The sequence below is a fragment of the Harpegnathos saltator genome, unplaced genomic scaffold (genome assembly GCF_003227715.2).
Source record: "Harpegnathos saltator strain DR-91 unplaced genomic scaffold, Hsal_v8.6 scaffold259, whole genome shotgun sequence".
NCBI classification, from domain to species: Eukaryota; Metazoa; Arthropoda; class Insecta; order Hymenoptera; family Formicidae; genus Harpegnathos; species Harpegnathos saltator.
Genome location: NW_020230049.1, coordinates 47,201 through 70,996, shown reverse-complemented (window position 1 = coordinate 70,996; position 23,796 = coordinate 47,201). Strand labels below are relative to the sequence as shown.

The 23,796-nt window shown below is 36.0% G+C and overlaps 1 protein-coding gene across 1 annotated transcript; it reads left to right on the top strand.

The window, feature by feature from the left end:
• The first annotated feature begins 4,298 nt into the window (after positions 1-4,298).
• LOC109503648 (nose resistant to fluoxetine protein 6-like) lies at positions 4,299-21,378 on the top strand. Its single transcript, XM_025299284.1, has 12 exons — positions 4,299-4,540; positions 5,473-5,732; positions 10,339-10,559; positions 10,619-10,895; positions 11,022-11,182; positions 15,831-15,996; positions 16,076-16,272; positions 16,420-16,558; positions 17,138-17,330; positions 19,175-19,317; positions 20,583-20,716; positions 20,808-21,378. Exons 1-12 carry the CDS (start codon positions 4,306-4,308, stop codon positions 20,839-20,841), a joined length of 2,160 nt encoding a protein of 719 aa, XP_025155069.1. The 5' UTR covers positions 4,299-4,305; the 3' UTR covers positions 20,842-21,378.
• Positions 21,379-23,796: the final 2,418 nt, after the last annotated feature.

Here is a 23,796-nt window from a genome sequence, read left to right as displayed (position 1 = left end):
GCGGCGGCGACGGTGTACGGACTCATCACCCGGCGGGTTGGGGTCCTCGATTTCCGTAAGTCGCAGTTGCGAATTTTCTAAAGGAAACGACCACCATTCCCTCGCACCGGCGGAGAAGTTATTATGGTCCTGCATTGACTCAGATAAAAAAATTTCCCGCACCGGCTGGATATGTTCCTGCCCCTGATACCGCCGTCAGATATTCGTTCTTTTGCATATTTTTTTTTTTTTAAGAAAACTGTCAGACAGTGATGCGAATTTGATGACGGGCTTGTACGAGAATTTCCCTCGCTATGCACGCACATACAGCCGGCTCGGTCTATCGGTGTGAGCCACGCGATCGGCAATCGTCGGCGCGCCGAGCGAGAGAATATCATTCCCTCCTTCTCGCTCTCGTTCTCGCTCAGCGAGCGAACCTAATTCTTTCTCGCCTATAACCTGAATCGCGAGCGCGACTGTCTCTCTCTCCTCTCCTCTCTATGACAATACTGAAAAGTTTTCTGTACTCGGCGCGCCGAAATTATTATGCATAATACTTTATTATTAATATTATTATTTGTAATATTTATTATTTGTAATTGTATAATAATGCTACAAATAATACAAATTTTTTAAAATAAAATTTGTATCATTTGTAATATTTCTAATAGTATTAATAATATTCAGCGCCAAGAAAATGAAAAATATTTTATTAATTATTTTGCGGAAGCGGGCAGGTTTACAGTTTTAACTGTTGAATTGTTTAATAATATTTTAAGAATAATTTTAAGTTGTACAAGGATATAATATGAAATATAAAAGAATATTGTAACAGAATCAAGAAATACGAAATGAAACCTCCTTGCTTTTATTTCAATATCCTCTAAGTTAACAAATATTCTTCAAACATACAAACATTATATTTTTATTGAGTAGTGCACTGAACAACTATGACATTGTTCTGAGAGTTTTTTCATTTAGAGCGATGAAACAGATATATTTTATGCATTTTTTTTCACGCAGATAAAAAATTTCACGGTTATAATTGTTTTTTGAGATTATTTTATAGTGTACGAAGAATATTTGTTAATTTAGAGGGTATTGTAATAAAATAAAGGTGGTTTCATTTTGTACTTCTTGATTCTTTTACAACTTCAAATGTTCTTTTACAACAATCCTTGTACAACTTAAAATTATTCTTAAAATATTAAACAATTCAATAGTCAAACCTGTAAACCTCCTTGCCCGCCTCCGCAACATAATTAATAACATATATTTCATTTTCCTGACATCGAATATTATTAATACTATTGGAAATAATATTACAAATGGTACAAACTTTTACAAATAAAATTTGTAAAAATTTGTATTATTTGTAGCATTATTATGCAATTACAAATAAAATTACAAATAATAAATATTACAAATAATAATATTAATAATAAAGTATTATACATAATAATTTCGACGCACCGAGTAGAGAAAACTTTCAGTATTGTCATAGAGAAAAGAGGAGAGAAACAGTCGCACCCGCGATTCAGGTTATAGGCGAGAAAGAATTAGACTCGCTCGCTGAGCGGGAACGAGAGCGAGAAGGAGAGAATGATATTTTCTCTCGCTCGGCGCGCCGACGATTGCCGATCGCGTCCGCGTGACTCACACCGAAGACCGAGCCGGCTGTATGTGCATGCATGGCGAGAAAAATTTTCGTGCAAGCTCGTCACCAAATTCGCATCACTACTGTGAGATAATAAATTAATAAGTTGAATGCTGAATTAATCAAAATGTTTATGTCAATAATATATATGTGTATTTCATATATTCTTTTATCACTTATTATTATCATGTACACAACATTCTTCATATAATATTCGCAACTTTTGTATTGTACTAATATTCAGATTGTTACATCACACAGATTGTACAAACATACACACACACACACGCACACATACTGAAAAAAGAGTTCTTTTCACTCCAAGTTTTACTTTTTATTTATTTATATGTTTTGGTTTCCGAAAAGATTAAAACAAATAAAATGTATGGTTTGATAACCGCATATATGAATTCACATGTGAAACCATGTTAAAACTGTTCATCTTCTTTTTGTTTTCTTGCGTGGGCATAAGTTTATGTTTGTTCTTATTCACCCTGCTTATCTGGCGGTGACTCTTAAATTTTTTTTCTAATGACACGAATAATGAGTATTCGACACGAATAATGAGTATTCGAATTATGGATTAGGATAGCGGCACGAGGCAAGGCCTACGCACTTCCACGCTAATTAACGAATGCTCATTATTCTTACCCTTATAAACTACTAATCCATGGAAAACAGAATATGTGCAATGTAATGCTTTGCTACTGATGTCGATATCTCTACTGGTTGCAGAGATATAAGTGAAAAATGTAACGGATAATTCAGCGCTAAAACGAGCATCATGTGTGACTGGTGTCTCTCTGTACCATCTACGATAACAATCGCAGACAACTGACGGCGCGTACCGCATCATTTTATTTCAGATTTTCTTTAGCTAAGATAATTAATAAATTCGCTGATATGTAAGTCTCATCATGTTATTGTTATGCGAGATTAGAGGGCGATAAATACCAGTGTGAATTCATTATTGCTGTCTCCTCTATTTGAATCTTGGGCAATGTAACAGAATTAGCCATACTTAGCTGCTCATATGTTAGACTTATTGAAGGAACAATATTTCTTTTTCACACCAAAACTTTGCAGAATCTTTTCTAGAATGTCATTGTAGTAATCTTATTTGTAGTTGTATTGTGATAATATATTTTCTCTCATAATAAATTACAATAACAGTGTACAAAATGAAAGAGAGAGAGTGCGTGTAATTATTATGACTTATATTACTGCAGGTATTACTATATATATTATATACAGATGTTTCTGAAGTAAGTTTATTTGTGGCTGTATATCAATTTACAAAATAGGCAATCAATCCTTGTAAAGAATTATATTTTTCACCTTGTGCACTGTCATTTTAATGTGCTAGGAGAGGAAATATATTACCGTATAAATACAAATGAGATTCTGCAAATAAGTTTTGGTACAATAAAGAAATGTTGCTTTTTCAATAACATATTAGTAGTTAAAGTAAAAGTGCCGATACCCGGATATATACCTAAACTTGGAAATTCTTATTATTTTGATTCTTAACCATGAATATTTAAATTTTCGATCATAAATAATATATATACATACATTTAATATATATATGTATATATATGTATTCTATGTTGAAAATTTAAATATTTGCATTAGAACAAAATAATGAGAATGTGCAAGTTTAACGTCCTATGACATATGTATATATATATATATTATAAATTAAATTAACTATATATATATATTAATTATATATATATATATATATATGTGTGTAGCTAATTTAATTTAAACATAATTTTATTGAAGACACCACATGTGAGGTTGTGATTGGTACGTACGACATACGTGCGACATATGACAACGTCTTTCGACTGATTGTAAACGTGGCTTGATGAGCGTGCAATCGAGGGAACAAAGATACGAGAGAGTTTCAACCACTAATCTTTTTATTAGCTACACTGATTGAAAAATCCTTTTGCATAATGAAAGTACTTATAATAACGAAGTCTGGAAAACAGAGTTTTATGTAAAATTCGACGAAAAATTTAACAACTACAGTTTCATTGTCATAATATTACTCTATGCATGAAATAGACAAGGATAGTACGATTGTGTCTGCCTGCAGCTCCATCAATTACGATTATGCGGAACTAATCTACTGTTCTGTTTTACCCCAAAGTGTAGCAAAAATATTCTGCTTACACACATATCCAAACCATTTTTTCTCAAATATTATTCTTTTTATACTGATTTCTGAGCTCATTTCTGTTACTTTAGTATTATTCTTTTATATTATGGCTAGTACGGAAGCAAAAGCTTTTGCATGGATAAACTGCAGAACTGTTATAATTAATAAATAAAGTTACGAGCTGACGCAGAACATGATAACGAAACTGTAATTTTGTAATTTTTCATTGAATTTTACATAAAACTTTGTGTTCCGTACTTCGTTATTATAAGTACTTTCGCTGTACAAAAGGATTTTTCAATCTGTATAGCTAATAAAAAGAGAAGTATTTGAGAAGATTGAGTCAATTTGTCGGTAAAACAGACAACTCCAGGATCCCCTTAATAGAGTCGATTGTTCTTATATAACAGACAAGTTTTTTTTTCGAAGAAACTGAATTCATTTCAGTTTTATGTCAACGAATATGTCTATTCGAGACAGTACGACTTCTACCTCCACGATGTGTACACAAAAAGTGGTTTATTATACCATAGTGGTCCTATTATTAAAAATAACATATTCCTATGTTTTGACTGAACAAAATCACTTAATTCCAGAACAATGGGCATTAGAAGGCATGCCCTTTTTATCAATTATTTTTGCAACGTCGGAATATTTGCCGGCTGGACCATGCAAGGAAGACACACGGAGATTTTTGCATGACCTACTTAAAGGTTCTCTTTGGGCTACGCAAAGTAAGTTTATGTAAATTATAATATGTTTCGCAAGTTAAAACTCTAGAAAAATGCAATGCTATTTGGTATTCAATGTATGTATTGATATTTATATAATACGATAATGTAAGAAACAAATCTGACAAGAAAAAGATACTTCACGTGAAACAATGTTTGAAACAAAAGTTATAGGGTTCAATGTAGCCATGATCAATAGTACTATTTCTAATTTTTGGTATTATTTTTTAAACTATACGTCAATTAGCTTTGTTTGTAAAATAACGTGTGGAGAGTACCAATATCAATATTAAAACTGAATTAAAACATGAAAAGGTTCAAATTTATTTATTTCATTATTATTTAATTCATATAAGTTCTAATAAATCAATTTACTTTAGTATCCCGAGTACTCAACTTGTGCATATTATTAACATAAGACCGTGAATATTAATGCGTAAATATTTTGTAAAATACAATTTAAAAATCGTATTCCCCGATAGCGAAATCTAGCAGATATTACGCTGTGTCTGCTGAAAATTTTGTCGACAAATTAGCAACAAAATGTTTATCAGCAATGCTCATTTGCTAGTAAAGTATGATGACACATTAACGGCAGAAATTCAATCAGGATCTGACATTCTGTAATTTAAAGTATTTAAAGTATTCCATTTAAAGTATTTAAATGGAATGTATTGCAAACATGCTCGATTTCTATCTCGCCTATCTGCTAACAAGTTATATTAGAACATACTATGTCAGCACACGATTTTCATATAGACACAGATGACTATTGATTTGCCATATTATTCTGACCGTATCTACTGCCAACCTGACGTCAAAATTTCTAACATTTTACTTATTAAATTGATATTGATATATTTTGCATTCTACATGTGTGTGTGTGTGTGTATGTTCACACATATCTTTCGATATTCTGTTAAATTCTATTTCAGTGTTCGATTCTTCTACAAAATATCCGGATGGTATATTCTACGGACATACAAGACATCTAGGAAATTTTGATGAGTGTTATAACATACAAGTTAATATCACAGAAGAGGGTACCGATGTTCATGAAATTAATGGAAAATATTGCTTAATCGATATTATATATAAGAAGAAGCAAACTACATCAGTCCAACAAAAATCATCAGAAACACAATATATGAACAATTCCTTAGACATAACCAATTCTTTTTGGAAAGTATTAGAGGTATGTTTGCGACGTTCAACAAATTTTATAATAAAGAAATTCAAGTTACGCGGAGATTCACCTGATGAAACAACATTATTGTAGGATACTTATATAATTACTTCAGTATATTGACATAATGTAATTATAAATTACACACTTTAAGAATAATTATTATATTCAAATTTTAATATGATTTGAAAATATTACATATATTTTAAACGATTCAGATGATGTAAGATGTGTGGATGATACAAGAATCATAAAATCAAAGATTATATTGGTAACATACATAGTGTCCTATTATGATATTCAAATTAAATATCTGAATTTAAAACGTGTGAATTAAAATACTCGCGAAACATCTAACGGAAGAGATTTAATGTAATGATATTTATATAATACGATAATGTAAAATACAAATCTGACAAGAAAAAGATACTTCACGTGAAACAATGTTTGAAACAAAAGTTATAGGATTCAATGCAGCCATGATCAGTAATACTATTAGGTCAATCGGAAAGTTCTGTCCGTTTTCTTGCAAAACGTATGACTTTATTTAAGAAACAAAATGAAAAAGTACATCAATCAAAGTATTGTTCATCATTAGCAATGACTTTTTCCCATCTTTCGGTCAGCAAGCGAATTCCGCAGCGAAAGAATGACTCATCTTTGGAGGCTATCCAGTCAGAGACCCATTTTTCGACGTTTTCATAAGAATTGAAGCATTTCTCAGCAAGTGCGTGTGCTATCGACCGAAACAAGTGGTAGTCGGAAGGGGCACAGTCTGGTGAATAAGCCGCATGGGATAACACTTCCCTGCGAAGTGCTTCTAACGTTTCCTTGACAGATTTTGTGACGTGAAGTCGAGCGTTGTCATGAAGCAAAATCACTTTATGCTGTCTCGTTTCATATTCTCGTCGTTTTCCGTGCAATGCTCGGCTCAAACGGATCATTTATTTTCTGTAGAAATCCCCTGTGACTGTTTGACCACTTTTCAACAGCTCATGGTACATGAGGACACACCCTTCTGATCCCACCAATTACAGAGAATTGCCTTCTTTCCGTGGATATTCCGCTTTGGCTTCGATGTTGAGAGTTGGCCGAGATCGCAAGTAGTTTTTCGACGTTTGGGTTTGTCAAAATAAATCCATTTTTCATCCCCAGTGATGATACGATGTGAAAACCCCTTTCTTTATTGCCTTTATAACAAGCAGAATTTCGCAGGTGGTTTTTCGCCTTTCAATGTTTCTTGGCTTCAGTTCATATGGGACCCATTTTCCTTCCTTGTAAACCTTTCCTAAGACTTTCAAACGATCGGAAATGATAGATTGAGCACAATTTAATGCTTCTGCAAGTTGCTTTTGCGTTTGACATGGGTCTTCGTCCACTAATGCCTGCAATTCTTCATCTTCGAATACTCTTGGCCGTCCAGAACGCTCTTTGTCCTCTACATCAAAATCACCAATTTTAAAGCGTCGAAACCATTCTCTGCATGTTTTATCGGAAGGAGCATTATCACCATAAACTTCTACAAGCATTCGATGAGCTTCAGCTGCAGTTTCCCTCCAATTGAAGCAAAAGATTAATACTTCGCGCTAACGCTTATTTGGCTCAAATTTCGACATTTTCGATGCAGTGAACAACAATATTATTCATGCAAACGTATACTTTTATCAGGTATGTCGGTAATTACTTTCCGGTTTTTGTAACAGATGTCACTAGCCATAAGTATGCAATGGTATGATTTGATACATATGTCATTTTATTCTACTGACATTAACCTCAAAACTACACAAGTTACATTCCGCCAAAATAACAGCGTTATAGATTAATAATTTTTTGAAAATGTCGAGTTTTGTGCCTGAAAACGTGCATTTGCGGCACGCATTACTTTTCTTGTTTAATCAAAAGAAAAAAGCCGCTGAAAGTCATCGTTTGCTGGTAGAGACTTACGGTGAGCATGCTCCAACCATAAGAACATGTGAAACGTGGTTTCGACAATTCAAATGTGGTGATTTCAACATTCAAGACAAAAACGTCCTGGTAGGCCGAAAACGTTTGAAGATGCGGAATTGCAGAAGTTATTGGATGAAGACCCAACACAAACTCAAAAACAGTTGGCAGAAAAGTTGAAAGTGAGCCGAGTAGCAATTTGTGAACGATTACAAGCGATGAGAAAGATCCAAAAGATGGGGAGATGGGTGCCACATGAATTGAATGACAGGCAATTGGAAAATCGAAAAATCGTCAGTGAAATGCTGCTTCAAAGGTATGAAAGGAAGTCATTTCTGCATCGAATAGTAACGGGTGATGAAAAATGGATTTATTTCGAAAATCCCAAGCAAAAAAAATCATTGTTATCACCTGGCGAAGGCGGCCCATCGACTGCAAGGCCAAATCGCTTTGGACGCAAGACCATGCTCTGTGTCTGGTGGGACTAGATTGGTGTCGTATATTATGAACTGTTGAAACCTGGAGAAACAGTTAATATTGATCGCTACCAACATCAAATGATCAATTTGAACTGTGCATTGATCAAAAACGTCCACAATACGCTCAAAGACATGATAAGGTGATTTTGCAGCATGACAACGCGCCGTCTCATACAGCAAAACCAGTCAAAGAAGTGTTGAAATCACTTGGATGGGAAGTTTTATCGCACCCGCCGTACTCTCCAGACCTGGCTCCATCCGACTACCACCTTTTCGCATCGATGGGGCACGCGCTTGCAGAGCAGTACTTCGCCGATTTCGAAGAAGTTAAAAAATGGCTCGATGAATGGTTTAGCTCAAAGGAAAAACAGTTCTTTTGGAATGGCATCCATAAATTGCCTGAGAGATGGGCAAAATGTATAGAATCAAATGGCCAATACTTTGAATAAATATATTTTAACTATCCATTGTATTGGGTGAGTGCAAAAGTTCGTGCGGAGTTTGTGAGTAAAAGTCACACAGTGATTAGGCAAACAAAAATCTTTATTCAATCAATGATATATTCTCCATCGTTTTCTATAATCTTTTCCCAACGTTCTGGCAGCATACGGATGCCTCGATCATAAAAACTGCGCGGTTTAGATTCGAAGAACGAAGAGACGCCGTTTTTTAAGGCCTCCAAAGAATCAAAGTTTTTTCCATTTAAATAATTTTGCAATGACCGGAACAAGTCATAGTCAGATGGTGCGATATCAGGAGAATACGGTGGATGCGTTAAGACATCCCATTTCAGGCTCTTCAGTTTGCGCAGCGTCTTTTTCGAAACGTGTGGTCTGGCGTTGTCGTGATGAAAGACGACTCCCTTGCGATTTGACAAAATCGGACGTTTCTCTTTTATTTCTCGATTCAGATTGGTTAATTGGCGACAGTACTTGTCCGAATCAATCGTTTCGCCAGCGGGGAGAAGCTCGAAATAGATTATGCCCTTGCAATCCCACCAAACAGAGAGCATCACCTTCATCGGGTGCAAACTGGCCTTTGGCATTGCGTCACCATGCTCACCTGATTGTTTCCATGTCCGTTTGCGCTGAACATTGTTGTAGAGGACCTATTTCTCATCGCCCGTCACTAGTCGATCCAAAAACGACTCGTTATTGAGCCGCCCGAGTAAAGAAACGGCTGCAGAAATTCGCTTGATTTTGTTCTTCTCGGTCAGCAAATGGGGCACCCATATATCGAGCTTCAAATCGAATCCCATCTTTTTTAAACGCCGAAAAGCGGTTGATCGGTCAACGTTTAGTGCTGTAGCAACTTCTTCTGTTGAAATTCGCGGATTATTGAGCACTAAAGTACGCAAAACATCGTCATCAATGTCAGAAGGTCGACGAGAGCGTGGCTCGTCTTCAAGGTTAAATTCTCCGCGCCGAAATTTAGCAAACCATTTTTCCACAGTTCGTTTAGCTGGTGTTTCATCCTGATAAACATCCTGAATGTTTTTTACGGCTGCGGCAACGTTTATTCCCTTCCGAAACTCGTAAAGCATAACATGCCGTAAATGCACCTTATCGATACTCATTTTTAAAGTGATATTTTTCGAAGCAGTTTGTATGAAAACAAATGATTTTTTTTTAATAACAGCTGAAGACGTCACCTTTCCAACGTTATATAATATGTAGATGGAAGTATTAATGACAACACTTTACGACGCTTATAACTCCATCTATTGAAACTCCGCACGAACTTTTGCACTCACCCAATAAATAACGTGTTTCCTTTAGCGAAAAAACCGGAAAGGAATTACCGACACACCTGGTATGTACTGAATGTTATTGACAGATGTCAAAACAAACTATTAAGCTTCCTTTAGACATTACAGGTTAACGACAGTTCTAGCTATAGCTACTTGTCGCTAAACGGACGGAACTTTCCGATTTACCTAATATTTTTAATTTTTATTTTAAATGGACAACTGGATTCCTGATCGCAAATCGAATTTCTTAATTACAATTTAATACCTTCAGTCGCAAAATTGAATGTTTAATTTAAATTGAAAAAGAAAAAAGTTGAACATCATGTAAACATCGCTATGTCGCATAATTTTACCTTTTCTCCATTGTAATAAACGTTTTGCTTATCGGCATATCGCTCTAGGAATTAAATGATTACTTACTTATTAATACTTTTGCACTTAGCAATTGGAAGGTCACCCATATCGTATACGCAGAAATCGTTTACAATTGGCTTTGTGTGTACCGGCGACCTGCAGTGCGGAAAATATAGAAACAGCCTTGAAAATATCTTTAAAAGGACTTGGAACAAGTAAAAATATTGAGTTGCAGACAAGTGTGCAACCTAATTCTTGTCATACAGTCAAAGAAGGGCCAAAGTTTACTCTTGGTGCCGGAGTTTACTGGTAAATTTTATTCGCATCACAAATGTGAAAAAAATATTGTACTTTAAATAATTTTTCAGTGTTGTACTTGTCGCTTTGCTGAGTCTGGTCATAATCAGCACTTGGTACGACCGTACGCCAAGTGGAGATGGAAATAATATGTCTGTAATACGAAATATCATGCTACACTTTTCTGCTCGGAGAAATTATGAAAAAATTTTCAACGTAAATTATACACATACAGGGCTTGACTCTATATATTTTATACGGTTTTTTATTATCAGTTTGACGGTTTATATGCATAATGTAATGCAATATATGTTTATTCCCATTATTAATGTAGTTGATATAGAAGAGGTATGTATTACTATTAAACACATGTGTATTAAAATTAACATGTGCAGTTATGTATTAATAATCTCTTTCTTGACATTTGACAATTATGTGTAACACGATATTTTTCATCTTAATGCTTGCTTTCAGATATACAAAATACCTTTGATTACATTAATAGTGAACGCTACAGTCACAATAAACATAATGTTCGCCTTGAGCGGCGTTCTACACGCATTTCAATTATTGAAAGACTTGGATCAAAATAAACAATTAAAATTTGTTAAAAATGTCGCATTGAGATACATGAGGTATGTACGTACACAAAGTATTCTATTTTAAGCTTCAGTGAAATATTTCGGAAGGTATGCAATGTTTCGAAAGCAAATGCTAGACGAAAGTAATAAAGCTTGCAAGGTGTATTTCATCCATTACGGTCGTTCAAAATTTTATTAAATTCATTATGTTTAAGTATTTTAGTGTTCTCAGCCGTTTCCAAATAGAATTCTATAATTCTTTCTCCCTCCTCTCTCTTTCTCTCTCTCTCTCTCTCTCTCTCTCTCTCTCTCTCTCTCTCTCTCTCTCTCTCTCTCTCTCTCTCTCTCTCTTACCCTCTCTCTCTCTCTCTCTCTCTCTCTCTCTCTCTCTCTCTCTTTCTCTCTCTCCCTCTCGGTATATTATTATAGATATAAAAGTTAATTTCAGTTTTAAAAATTCCGATGCAAAGCGAAGTGGATGCCATCGGTACGTGGCATGGAACACGCAAAAGTAACTCCAAAGACGCGGGGCATGACATCACATGACGTCACGTCTATGTCATAAAAGAGGATATCATCATAATCACGACTCAAATATTCATTAATTATATATTAAAATTTTATATATCAAATTGTTCTCTCCGTTATTGAATCAATATCTGATGTTTACCAAAAGCATTATTCAGCCATTATTAGCGTTGATTAAACCACTATTGACTTAAACCACTACCAAACGTCAAAGTACATCTATCGACATCGATTACAAAGCCCCACAAAGAAAAAGTAGTCGATCCCAGAGACCAGACCACGCTATTCTTATGTATTTTGGTTCGCTGAACACGAATCCGAGGTCAGTTTTCCCCATCACATCCTGTTTTTTAACCTTAAAAAAAGCTAAAAAATATCCAAAATCGTCTATTTGCTGCCTAAAAAATAGACACGGGATTGATAATGAGTGCTAAAGCTATATTCCATTCTACCGTAACGTTTTTGAGACGATGAAAAAATATTGTAATAGATTTATAGATCTAGGATTTTTTTTAACATAAAAAAATCGTCGCCCAAAAGTCGTCAAAATGACATTCATTTGTTCAGATCTCATTCACAAAGTCTTTGAAAAGCAAATAAACAAACAGGTGGATCAAACTCGATCTTTTTTATATATTTAAAAAAAAGAACATTTTTATTATTCTTTTTTATGATAACATACTCTCTTATTTTTCAAAAAATCTGTGAAGTGGATTTCTTTTACGTTTTATTCCTTTTCGTTCATACTCTCCTTTCAACATCCAACAGAAGTCTTCATGATCACATCCCGTCGTCCTTGATATCTTCGCTCCATTTCTTTAATATCTTGGTGAAAACGTTCACCCTGCTCTTCACTGTAATGTGCTGAAATCTCTGGAAATTGATTTACGTGAGAATGTAAGAAATGCATCTTCAGGTTCATCAGGTATCCCAACTTATCGAAGTTGTCAACCATATCAGAGATTACTTGTTTATAGTTCTCGCTCTTGTGGTTACCTAAGAAGTTCTTAACAACTCCTTGAAAGCCAAGCCACGCCGACTTTTCAATGTTAGTCATCGTTGTAACAAAGATCTGGTCCCTCAACATTTTTCTATTTGCGGTCCATCAAAAACGCCTTCCTTCAATTTTGCATCGGTCATCTGTGGGAATTGTTTCCCCAAATATTCGAAGCATTTTCCATCTTTATCCAGGACATTCATAAATTGCTTCATGAGACCAAGCTTAATATGAAGTGGAAGCAATATTTCTTTAGGGTCAACCAGCGGTTCTGCAATGATGTTATTTTTACCTGATTCAAACGATGCCCTTTTCGGCCATTTATGACGTGTATAGTGCTTGGCACGATCTCTACTGTCCCACAAGCATAAGTAGTAAGGTTCAATACGTTGTTTAAACGGATCAATTGTTGTTGATAAAGTTCGGCAGTGCCATTATGGTTTGGCTCTGTTTTAATAGTTCATGATATACTGCACCCTTGTAGTCCCACCATATACAGAGCATTACTTTCTTGCCGTGAATATTCCGCTTTGGTATCGATGTGGATAGTTTTCCTGGGTCGCTAATGGATTTCCTTCGTTTGAAATTATTGAAATATATCCACTTTTCGTCTCCAGTCACAATACGATGCAAAACATTTTTTCTTTTTTACTTGATAAGCAAGATTTCAGACATGGCTTTCGCCTCTCGATGTCTCTTTCTTTCAGTTCGTATGGCACCCATCTTCCTTCTTTGTAAATCTTTCCCATGGCTGCCAAACACACAGAAATTATTGATCGATCAACACTCAACAATTGCGCCAGCTCATGTTGCGATTGACACGGATCTTCATCGATTAGCGCCTACAATTTCTCCTCCTCAATCTTCTTCGACTGACCTGGACGAGGTTTGTCATCAACACTGAAATCATCACTTTTGAAACGTCGAAACCATTCTCTTGATCTGATGATTTATCGGTGGAAGCACTTTCCCCATAAACTCCTACAAGCATTCGATGAGCTTCAGCGGCTGTTTTCTTCAAATGAAAACAGAAAATGAGAACTTCCCGGAAGTGATGCTTTTTTGGCTCGAATTTCGACATTTCCGAACCAGATAAATACGATGTTATTGTTACAAATCCAAACATTTATCAACTGAATATTATTGATAGATATCAAAACTAAAAAATAAAGCCTTTTGTAGACATTAGAGGTTAGAAAATTACATAGTACAGCAATTGACCGCCAGATAAACCCAATTAATTCATACACCTAATATATGCACCAATATCTGTAGCACACTCAACGCAGTTAAAAGAGAAGTACAGTAATCTCAAACTAGTTCTTGAAAAAATTAATTATTCAGTCCACAAGTGGCAAATTTGCGGAGATATTAAAATTCTAGGGATGATATTGGGACAACAATCAGGCTTTATAAAGACACCTTGCTACTTATGCTTGTGGGACAGTAGAGATCGTGCCAAGCACTATACACGTCATAAATGGCCGAAAAAGACATCGTTTGAATCAGGTAAAAATAACATCATTGTAGAACCACTGGTTGACCCTAAAAAAATATTGCTTCCACCTCTTCATATTAAGCTTGGTCTCATGAAGCAATTTGTGAATGTCCTGGATAAAGATGGGAAATGTTTCGAATATTTGGCGAAACAATTCCCACAGATGACCGATGCAAAATTGAAGGAAAGCGTTTTTGATGGACCGCAAATTAAAAAAATGTTGAGAGACCAGATCTTTGTTACAACACAGACCAACACTGAAAAGTCGGCGTGGCTTGGCTTTCAAGGAGTTGTTGAGAACTTCTTAGGTAACCATAAGAGCGAAAACTACAAACAAGTAGTCTCTGATATGGTTGACAACTTCGATAAGTTGGGATGCCTGATGAACCTGAAGATGCATTTCTTGCATTCTCACGTAAATCAATTTCCAGAGATTTTAGGACATTACAGTGAAGAGCAGGGTGAACGTTTTCACCAAGATATTAAAGAAATGGAGCGAAGATATCAAGGACGACGGGATGTGATCATGAAGACTTCTGTTGGATGTTGAAAGGAGAGTATGAACGAAAAGGAATAAAACGTAAAAGAAATCCACTTCACAGATTTTTTGAAAAATAAGAGAGTATGTTATCATAAAAAAGAATAATAAAAATGTTCTTTTTTTTAAATATACAAAAAAGATCGAGTTTGATCTACCTGTTTGTTTATTTGCTTTTCAAAGACTTTGTGAATGAGATCTGAACAAATGAATGTAATTTTGACGACTTTTGGGCGATTATTTTATGTTAAAAAAATCCTAGATCTATAAATCTATCACAATATTTTTTCAGTGTCCCAAAAAACATTACGGTAGAATGGAATATAGCTTTAGCACTCGTTACCAATCCCGTGTCTATCTTTTAGGCAGCAAATAGACCTTTTTGGATATTTTTTGGCTTTTTTCAAAGTTAAAAAAAACAAGATGTGATGGGGAAAAACTGACCTCGGATTCGTGTTCAGCGATCCAAAATATATAAGAATAGGGTGGTATGGTCTCTAGGATCGATCACTTTTTTTTTGTGGGACTGTCCTATAGTTTAATAGTTGTTCAATATACGTTCAATGTTTATATTCACCACTTGCGAGCGGAACAAAACAATTGCGTTTTTTTAGTATGGTGTATTCTTTATCAATAAATGACATAGACGAATTATAGCAGAGAATACAAAATGTCTGTTAAATAGTTGGAACAAATCCGGAAAAGAGTTTGCAATTCTATGATACGAAGATATAAAGCGTGTGTAGAAATAGGCGTGTGTAGGAAATCTTTTGTAAACTTTGTAAACACCAGAAACGAGTAGATCACTTGCTTTAGTTAAATTAAATACTTCTTTATAACTCCGGCAATATCAATTTTTCGACCCATATTTATTAGAATCTTTTTCTTATTTTTTGTAAATATTATTTCTCCTTAAAGTCATGAACCCTTTTTTTTAGATATCTAGTATATGAGAATAGGACTCTATATATATATGCCCAGATGGGACAAGAAATCATGACATCAAAATGACGTCAAAATAATGAGGAAAACTCATTTTTCATTCGGTTATTCTCTCATTATTTTGATGTCATTTTGATTTCATCATGATTTTCTGTTCTTCCTGGGTGTGTGCCCACGTAACACATATGATTATTTACAGGTTAACGCCGTTATATGCTACAATAATTGGCTTCTACATTTGGATCCTCCCATTACTGGGATCCGGACCATTTTGGAATCATGTGGTCGAAGAATGCGCTCATTGTGCAAAAAATTGGTGGATAAATCTCTTGTACATTCACAATTACGTCGCAGTTTCGGAATTCGTAATGAAATTGTGTTTATATCAATCCGAATAATCTCCAAAAAAATATCAATTAACGTGTAATTGACATGTAATTTCAGTGTGTCACCCACGGCTGGTATTTAGCAGCAGACTTTCAACTTTTTGTTTGCAGTCAATTTATAATATATGCATTTTGGTGTATGCCGCGCAACATAGGGTATCCTTTTCTCGGGATATTAACATTAATAAGTTGCACTGTATCTTTTGTTGCCACTTACGTATATAATGCATCTTCCATCCTACGATTTACACCATAGTAAGTAATTTCTAATATTGATGCGCGTGTATAATTTTATTCCTAATTAGGCCGTATGCTAAGATTATCTTATTTAATTAGATAGAGGAACAAATACAAATGAACAGAGTTCATCAACCTTAATAAATTACTCATTTTGTTTTATAGCGTAACAAAATTAGCAGATCTACCAGAATTCAAGGCATATTATATCCAAACACATATGTCTGCTACTGGATACCTTGTTGGTATAATAGCTGGTGCAATACTTCACGATCACAAAGGCAGTTCCTGGCGTTTGTCTAAGGTAGGTGAATATGTATTGTAATTTTAGCTGACTTTCATACCATTCTCACGAATGAGAGAAGAAAATGAGACACGAATGTAAAAATTACGCCTAAATAAAATATATCTTCATAAATAGCACCTGTTACAAACAAGTTTATTTGTTTAAGTGCTTTTGTATTAGCCTTGTTTAAATATCGAGCACCCTTGCACCTTTTTTAAATGTAGATAATTCCACGTATATATTAGTTTCTGTAGTGTAATGTAATGTGTTTCTTAATTGATATCCTAAATTTAAACGATACTATCATTTACATGCAAAAAGAAAAGAAAAGTTTAGGAGACAATGTTGACTGGCTAGATTTTCATTAGTAATTATAACCTGTGAAAGCACTCATACAGCACAAAAGTTGCAGCAACATTGCAATATTGTTGCAACGTTGCAGTAATGTTGCTGCAACCTTTTGTGCTGTATGGACAGCTAAACACTATTGTCGAGAGCTTTCCAATTTAAATTTTAACGAAAAATAACGGTACATTAATGAGTACCAATTGGAAAACATTATGTATGTGCATAACTTACATTATATTATGTTTTCAGTTCTGGTCAAACGTCTTGGTTTGTCCGATGCCTGTGGTTTTATATGTCGCCATCCAATATTGGGCGCATAAATTTTTTATATTGAGCAAGCCGAATCTGTTTGAAGAAGCACTTTTTGCATTTTTCCAAAGGCTTATTCCCGCCTTGTGCACATGTTCTATAATAATTTTGTCATCCATCGGCATTCAATCAAGTATGATATACACATTATAAAATGTTTGATGTTTATTTTAAGTTGCGATTTACACTATTGTCAAAAGATTTAAGAAACACGAGACAAATTATTGTTTCTGAATATTAACAATCATAATATTAGCTTGTCTTACGAGTAGGATTACCAGAGGAGTTCGTCAAGAAAAGAGTATGCAAAACGTATAAAAAGAAAGTCATCCAAATTTCGGGTAGCTAAAAAAAGTTCACAAATTTTGAGTAGCTAAAAAAGATTATCGTTTTCCTTAAATATCTCAAAAAATATTAGGCAAATAAAGAAATGTTTGTGACGCCTGGTGTACGTCCGAGCGGGTCCTTCCCGTGAAGGAATTCTCTCGATGGGTCTCTTGGCGAGACACGGCTCGCCGGAACCCAGCGGCGGGAAGGGATCGCGCTCAATTTACTTGCTCCAAGATCGATTAAATAGCTTTATTAGAAGAGAAAATTACCGTGATATAATAGGGGGTGCGTGCGACCGGTAGGCGGTCGCGTGTCGCGATCCGTCCGCGTGTAATTTCGTGGGCCGTCGGAATGCCCGTGGTTCTTCGGGCCACTTTTCCGCACGCTGGGCTGCGGCCGAAGATATCCGCGAGGATCTTCGCATCGTATAGGGTTGGCGAGCCCACTCGCTTTGGGTATGGCGAGGATACTCGCCCCTGGCAATTAGCGAGTACGCTCGCTCGGGGAGATGGCGAGTACGCTCGCTCTTGGAGATGGCGAGTACGCTCGCTTTAGAGGATGGCGAATACGCTCGCCCTCGAGGATGCCGGCGAGTACACTCGCTCCTGGAGATGGCGAGTACGCTCGCTCTATGGAGATGGCGAGTACGCTCACTTTAGAGGATGGCGAGTACGCTCGCCCTCGAGGATGCCGGCGAGTACACTCGATCCTGGAGATGGCGAGTACGCTCGCCCTCGAGGATGCCGGCGAGTACACTCGCTCCTGGAGATCCCGCCTGAGAGGCGGGTCGGTGCCTTATCTCGAGGCGTCGGAAGAAAAGGTGTCTCTTGCCAGTCGCACGGCACCTTATATTGGCCGCCCGTGCGACTCTAGCTCGTTCCCCTTCCGTATCGCGCGACACGGTGGGCATGTGACGGTCGCATGCCGCGCGCGCCGAGGCGGTCCTTGCCTCCGCGCGCGTGCCGCGTGCTTGCTCGCTCTTTTGTTCTTCTCGCTCGCTCGCTCTCTCGCTCCTGTCGCTCGCCCGTTCTTTTCGCTCCTCTCGTTCGCTCGCTCTTTCGCTCCTGTCGCTGGCTCGTTCGTTCGCTCGCTTGCATCCTGTGCAGGGTGCCTAACCCGCGGAATGCATTTTGCACGGCCCGATACGTAACGATCGGCGTATCGTTACATGTTTCAGACAAAAGTTATTTAAATTTATTGGTAGAAAAAGATAATATAATAAAAAATTGGAGTTTCCATTTAAGAAAAGTAATGATCAGTGAATATCTCGAAAGTAGTGTTATTTGTAAACAATATAGTATAGTTGTTTTATGTCCCCCTTGAGATCATATAACTTTTGTTCGAAACATTTTTGCTGAAAATGCTTCATTGAAGAATTATCGAAGAATTATGCGTTTTTTTAAATGGGACACCCTGTATATGTTAGCGGCAAGATATGGCAATTTCAGGTTTATATTTATATTCTAATCAAATAGTTTGAACTTGGTCTAATTAATTTTATTTTCAAAGGAAATGTTAATTATACTTCAATATTTATTTTTCCTACAGCTACTTTGTTAATTACTACCGTTATATTATTATGTCGGTTGTAAAATGTCAAAATTATTTCGGATTTCGCTATTATATCTCCTATGTTTCATCTTACAGAATTTTACCACCGTTTCTTTACATCTCGTTGGATACAGCCATTAGCAAATTTAACTTATGGAGTTTACATGGTACATTTTATATTGCTTACATCTGACATGGAACAAACAAAAATTGCAAAAACGTTTAGCTTTATTAAATCAGTAAGTATGAAAAAATTAATATACATATACAATATATATACAATATATACATATACAATATATACATATACAATATATACATATACAATAATATACATATACAATTCTTCTAATTACCTTTAGAAATAAAATTGAGAACATGCAGGGCGTATCACAGAATCGTAAGAGTTAATATCTATTGCACTCCAGATAGTAGAAAAAATGGTGTAAAGAAAAGTTGAATAGTTTAATAAGCACTATTTTCTTATTTGTGCAATAATAAATCAGGAAGATGTAATTCCATTTTTATTTTAAATAGAACTTCTCAGATTTTTTGTACAAGTTGATTCCTTAAAATATCTTGCACAAAAAAATAGTAGAGTAAGATGACTAGAAAATGAGTAGTTAATGATATATTTCAGATTTATTAAAGTAAATGTTCGAACGTTCCATTATCATACAACAAATATTTGGCATCAAAGGTCTACAGGGATATTACGGACATTGTTTGTAAATACGTATTTATAAACAATGTCTGTAATATCCCTCTAGACCTTTGATGTCAAATGTTTATACTTTAATAAATTTCAAATATCTCATTAACTATATACTTACTTTTTGGCCATCTGTTGGTCCAACGTCCCTATGTTTTTACGCAGAATATTTTAAGGAATCAATTTATATAAAAAAATTAAGAAAGCTGTATTTAAAACAAAATTTTTTCTGGTCAACAAAATTATTGTGTCAACAAAAAAAATTGATTTCATTAGAAAATAAATGCTCATTAAGCCTCTCATTCAACTTTTCTTTGCACCATTTTTTCTACTGCCTAAAGTGCAATAGATATTAACTGTTACATATCGTCGTACATCAATACTGACAAATGTTTGTTGTGTAATGGTAGAATGTTCGAATATTTATTTTAATAAATCTGAAATATCTGAAATCTGAAATATCTCATTAATTACCCATTTTACGGTTGTCTTACACTCTTATAATACTTTTATGCAGAATATTTTAAAGAATCGACTTACAACAAAAAATCGCAATGGTTCTGTTTGAAATAGAAATGCAGTTGTATTTTTCTGATACATTATTGCATCAACAACAAAATTGACTTCATAAGAAAATAGTATTCAATTAAGCCATTCAACTTTCCTTTATATCATTTTCTCTACTATCTAAAGTGCATTAGATGTTAACTGTTACAGTTCTATGAAATACTCTATATATCATGCATTATTAATAGTTTGTCTATTTATTATATGTAATAATTTTTTATCTAGATATTGGAAACCATTCCGGTGCTGCTACTTTCTTACATAATTTCTTTACTTCTTGCAATATGCATCGAGATGCCATTCAGAAGTTTAACAAAATGGTTATTCCTTAAAAACAACACACCTAACATAAATGGAAGGTACTTTAATAATAAATTTCTTTTGTACGTGTGAAACTAATAAGAGTAAGTACGTGTAAAAGTATATATAAACTAATAAGTTTTTTTCTAGGATACTCGGGAACAAAGTAATAAAAATGGAATAATTATGTTATGTCTACATTTTGCCAAGAACGAAAAATTGGGGGAAGCACGATTATCTTTCATGATCCAAGTTTTCTTGTAAATGCGAGTCGATCAAGCGCCGCGGTCGCGACACGACGCCGAGTACATATGAAACAAAAGCGACCGTGGTAGCTTTTCCGGAATTTCGGAGGATCAATTGGTCTTCCGAGTCAAATATTTCAAGCATGAAAATTATAATCAACAATCCGATGACATTTTTCTTATATAATGTCTATCTTACGCATAATTTGCAACAAGCTCGATCAAGATTGGTGCAGGAAATAAAGAGATCTCGAAATTTCGTCAACAAAAAGATCCTTTTCTTTCGCTAAGAATTTTAAGATATCAGATCTCACATATACGCACACAAGCAAAGCGAGTTTCTCCATCAAGCTGCGTTTGCATTGCCACGCGATGTCAGCTTCAGATTACACGTATATGCACGGACACAAGTAATGCGAGTTTATTATCAAATGTGTTTGCAACATACAGGTTGAAATAAAATAAGCATTTCATTATCTCTGCGTTTGCTTTACTTATGTAAGCGTCATTCTATTCTTTATTACTCATTATTACAGGATGGGGGGTTAGAAGTTTACAACCCGAAATATGGAGGTAGATTAGGTTAAGACAACCATAAAAGTCCCATACCGTTTTGCGAGATTCGCAATAATTATCGAGTTATTAATGACAGAAATTTGAGGAATGGGAGCGCGTCGACATAGATAGGCAACAGTTTCTGAATCGACTGGGCCGTGCTGCGGCTTAAGCAGCTGCAACGCTTCTTCAATCATCTATGCCGGCGCGCTCCCACTCCTAAGATTTCTGTCATTAATAACTCGATAATTATTGCGAATCTCGCAAAACGGTATGGAACTTTTATGTTTAATGTCTTAACCCAATCTACCTTCATATTTCCGGTTGTAAACTTACAACCCCCCACCCTATATACGGAAGAAAGTTTCTTAAAGGACCGATTGATTTAGAATCAAATCGCGCTCCTTTCAGTCAAATTTTCTCTCGCAGAACCGATTATTTTCATTTTAGATAATAGTTAAATAATTAAATAGTTAAAAATAATTTAGGCACGGATATATATAAAATCATTAGTGCAATTTCCCACAATGGTGAAAACATAACTGATGGACATTATACAAACGTTGTGCGTGTTTAGTGCATAGAATGGATTTTAATTAATAATTCCAAAATAAAAAAATGCAGTTGGCTTCGAAATTCTAAAAATGCATACATTTTCTTTGCTGAAAAAAATTAATATAATAAGATTTGTACATAAATAATTTATACAAAAAGCAATGAAATCATAACAAAAAGTCTTTACAAAAGAAAAAAAAACGCTATGTACATATGAAAAGAAGTACCAAACCAAAAAATATAATAAAAAAAACATCAAAACTAAACGTACCAAAACAAAATGTACTACAACAAATATATAGCTATAATATAACAACACAAAAAGTACGAAACGAACATTTAAAAAATGCAAATGTTTCATTAATTTTGTTAAAAAAAAGTGCGATCAGTATAATTAACCAAGTACATAATAAACCAAGTTCATAATTAACAAGTACATAAATTTGTTTATTACCAAAGTCTCGTAAACGTTTCTGAACGATATGTGCTACATAGTATGGTTTTACGGAATATACCGTAATTTATTATTTAAAAGAAAACGTAAAAAAAGGCGCCAAGTACACGCGTCCCAGCGTTTGTTCCGCAAAAAAAAATCCGTATAAAAAACATTGATTTTTTAAAAATTGTTTTTGATATTATAAAGGAATAAAGACGAAGATAATAATTCTCGGATATACAGGGCGGTTGATTATAAGTTGCCAACCCGAAATGTGAAGGTAGATTGTGTTAAGATAAACATAAAAGTCCCATACCGTTTTGCGAGATTCGCAATAATTATCGAGTTATTAATGACAGAAATCTGAGGAATGGGAGCGCGCCGATATAGATGATTGGAGAAGCGTTGCAGCTACTCAGGCTACAGCGCTGCCCACTCGACCCAGCAATTGTTGGCGGCGTGCGGCGAGACGTAGGTCCGGCGAGATAAAATAACGAATAGCAGCGTATTGTCTTTCCCGCGCACCGGCAACAGTTTCTTTTTTTTTCTTTTTGACGAGGAGGAAATCCATCATGGATACCCTGATCCTCGGGGAAGAATCAGGGTTATGCCGGACTCCTACCTAAAACCTCCCCGGGTGGCGCTGCGAAGAGACTTGGTTGGGGGCCCAGTGCCTACGTATCTGCGATTGGAGCCCCGAATCCAGATAGACTATCATTGTCTTCCCCGAGGGGTGGGTGGGGGAGGGGGAAAGCGAGCCGGGGCTCATCTTCGACCACCGCTCCCCCAGAGGGAGGGGGAAGCGATCCAAGAATCGCTTCAACCACCGCTCCCCCTTCCACCTCTCACGCCCCGCTTTTTTAGCTAGGAAGGGGGAAGCCGGCCAAAGGGTCTACGCTTCAACCACCGTTCCCAGCCAGGCGGGACGCCGCCAACAAGATGATGTGCGGCTGGCTGATCCACCTTCTCAGCCAGCCGCCCTTTGTTTGGAGGGGTTGATTGAGGTGCTGGGAACCCCCGTCCAGCACCCTACCCGGTGGTTACGAGGGGAAAAATCTTATCCCCTAGCCGCCGGGCATACCCGCCTCTAAGAGGCGGGGAGGGGTTAGAAAACCCGTCCCTTCACGCCCACTTTATTGTGAGCTTTGGGTAGGGGGGGAGAGGTGGTTGTTGGCGATTATCGCCTCACTCTCCCCCTTACCCTCATCCGACCCCTGTCCTCGGGGCCGGCGGTCGACTGGAGAGTGAATGGTCCACCCGCCTTCCCGCTCTTCTCACTGCCATTAATGGTGCAGAAGACGGCTCCTGCCACCATTCCTGTTCCTGCGGGTCGTTGCGCCCTCCCTCG

Bases quoted from the DNA above. Each gene is read 5' to 3' on its own strand.
- LOC109503648 (XM_025299284.1), top strand. From the start codon at position 4,306: ATGTGTACACAAAAAGTGGTTTATTATACCATAGTGGTCCTATTATTA. The intron at 11,183-15,830 runs GTATGTACGTAC...GATTATTTACAG, and splicing joins GTCGCATTGAGATACATGAG to GTTAACGCCGTTATATGCTA. The intron at 20,717-20,807 runs GTACTTTAATAA...GTTTTTTTCTAG, and splicing joins ACACCTAACATAAATGGAAG to GATACTCGGGAACAAAGTAA.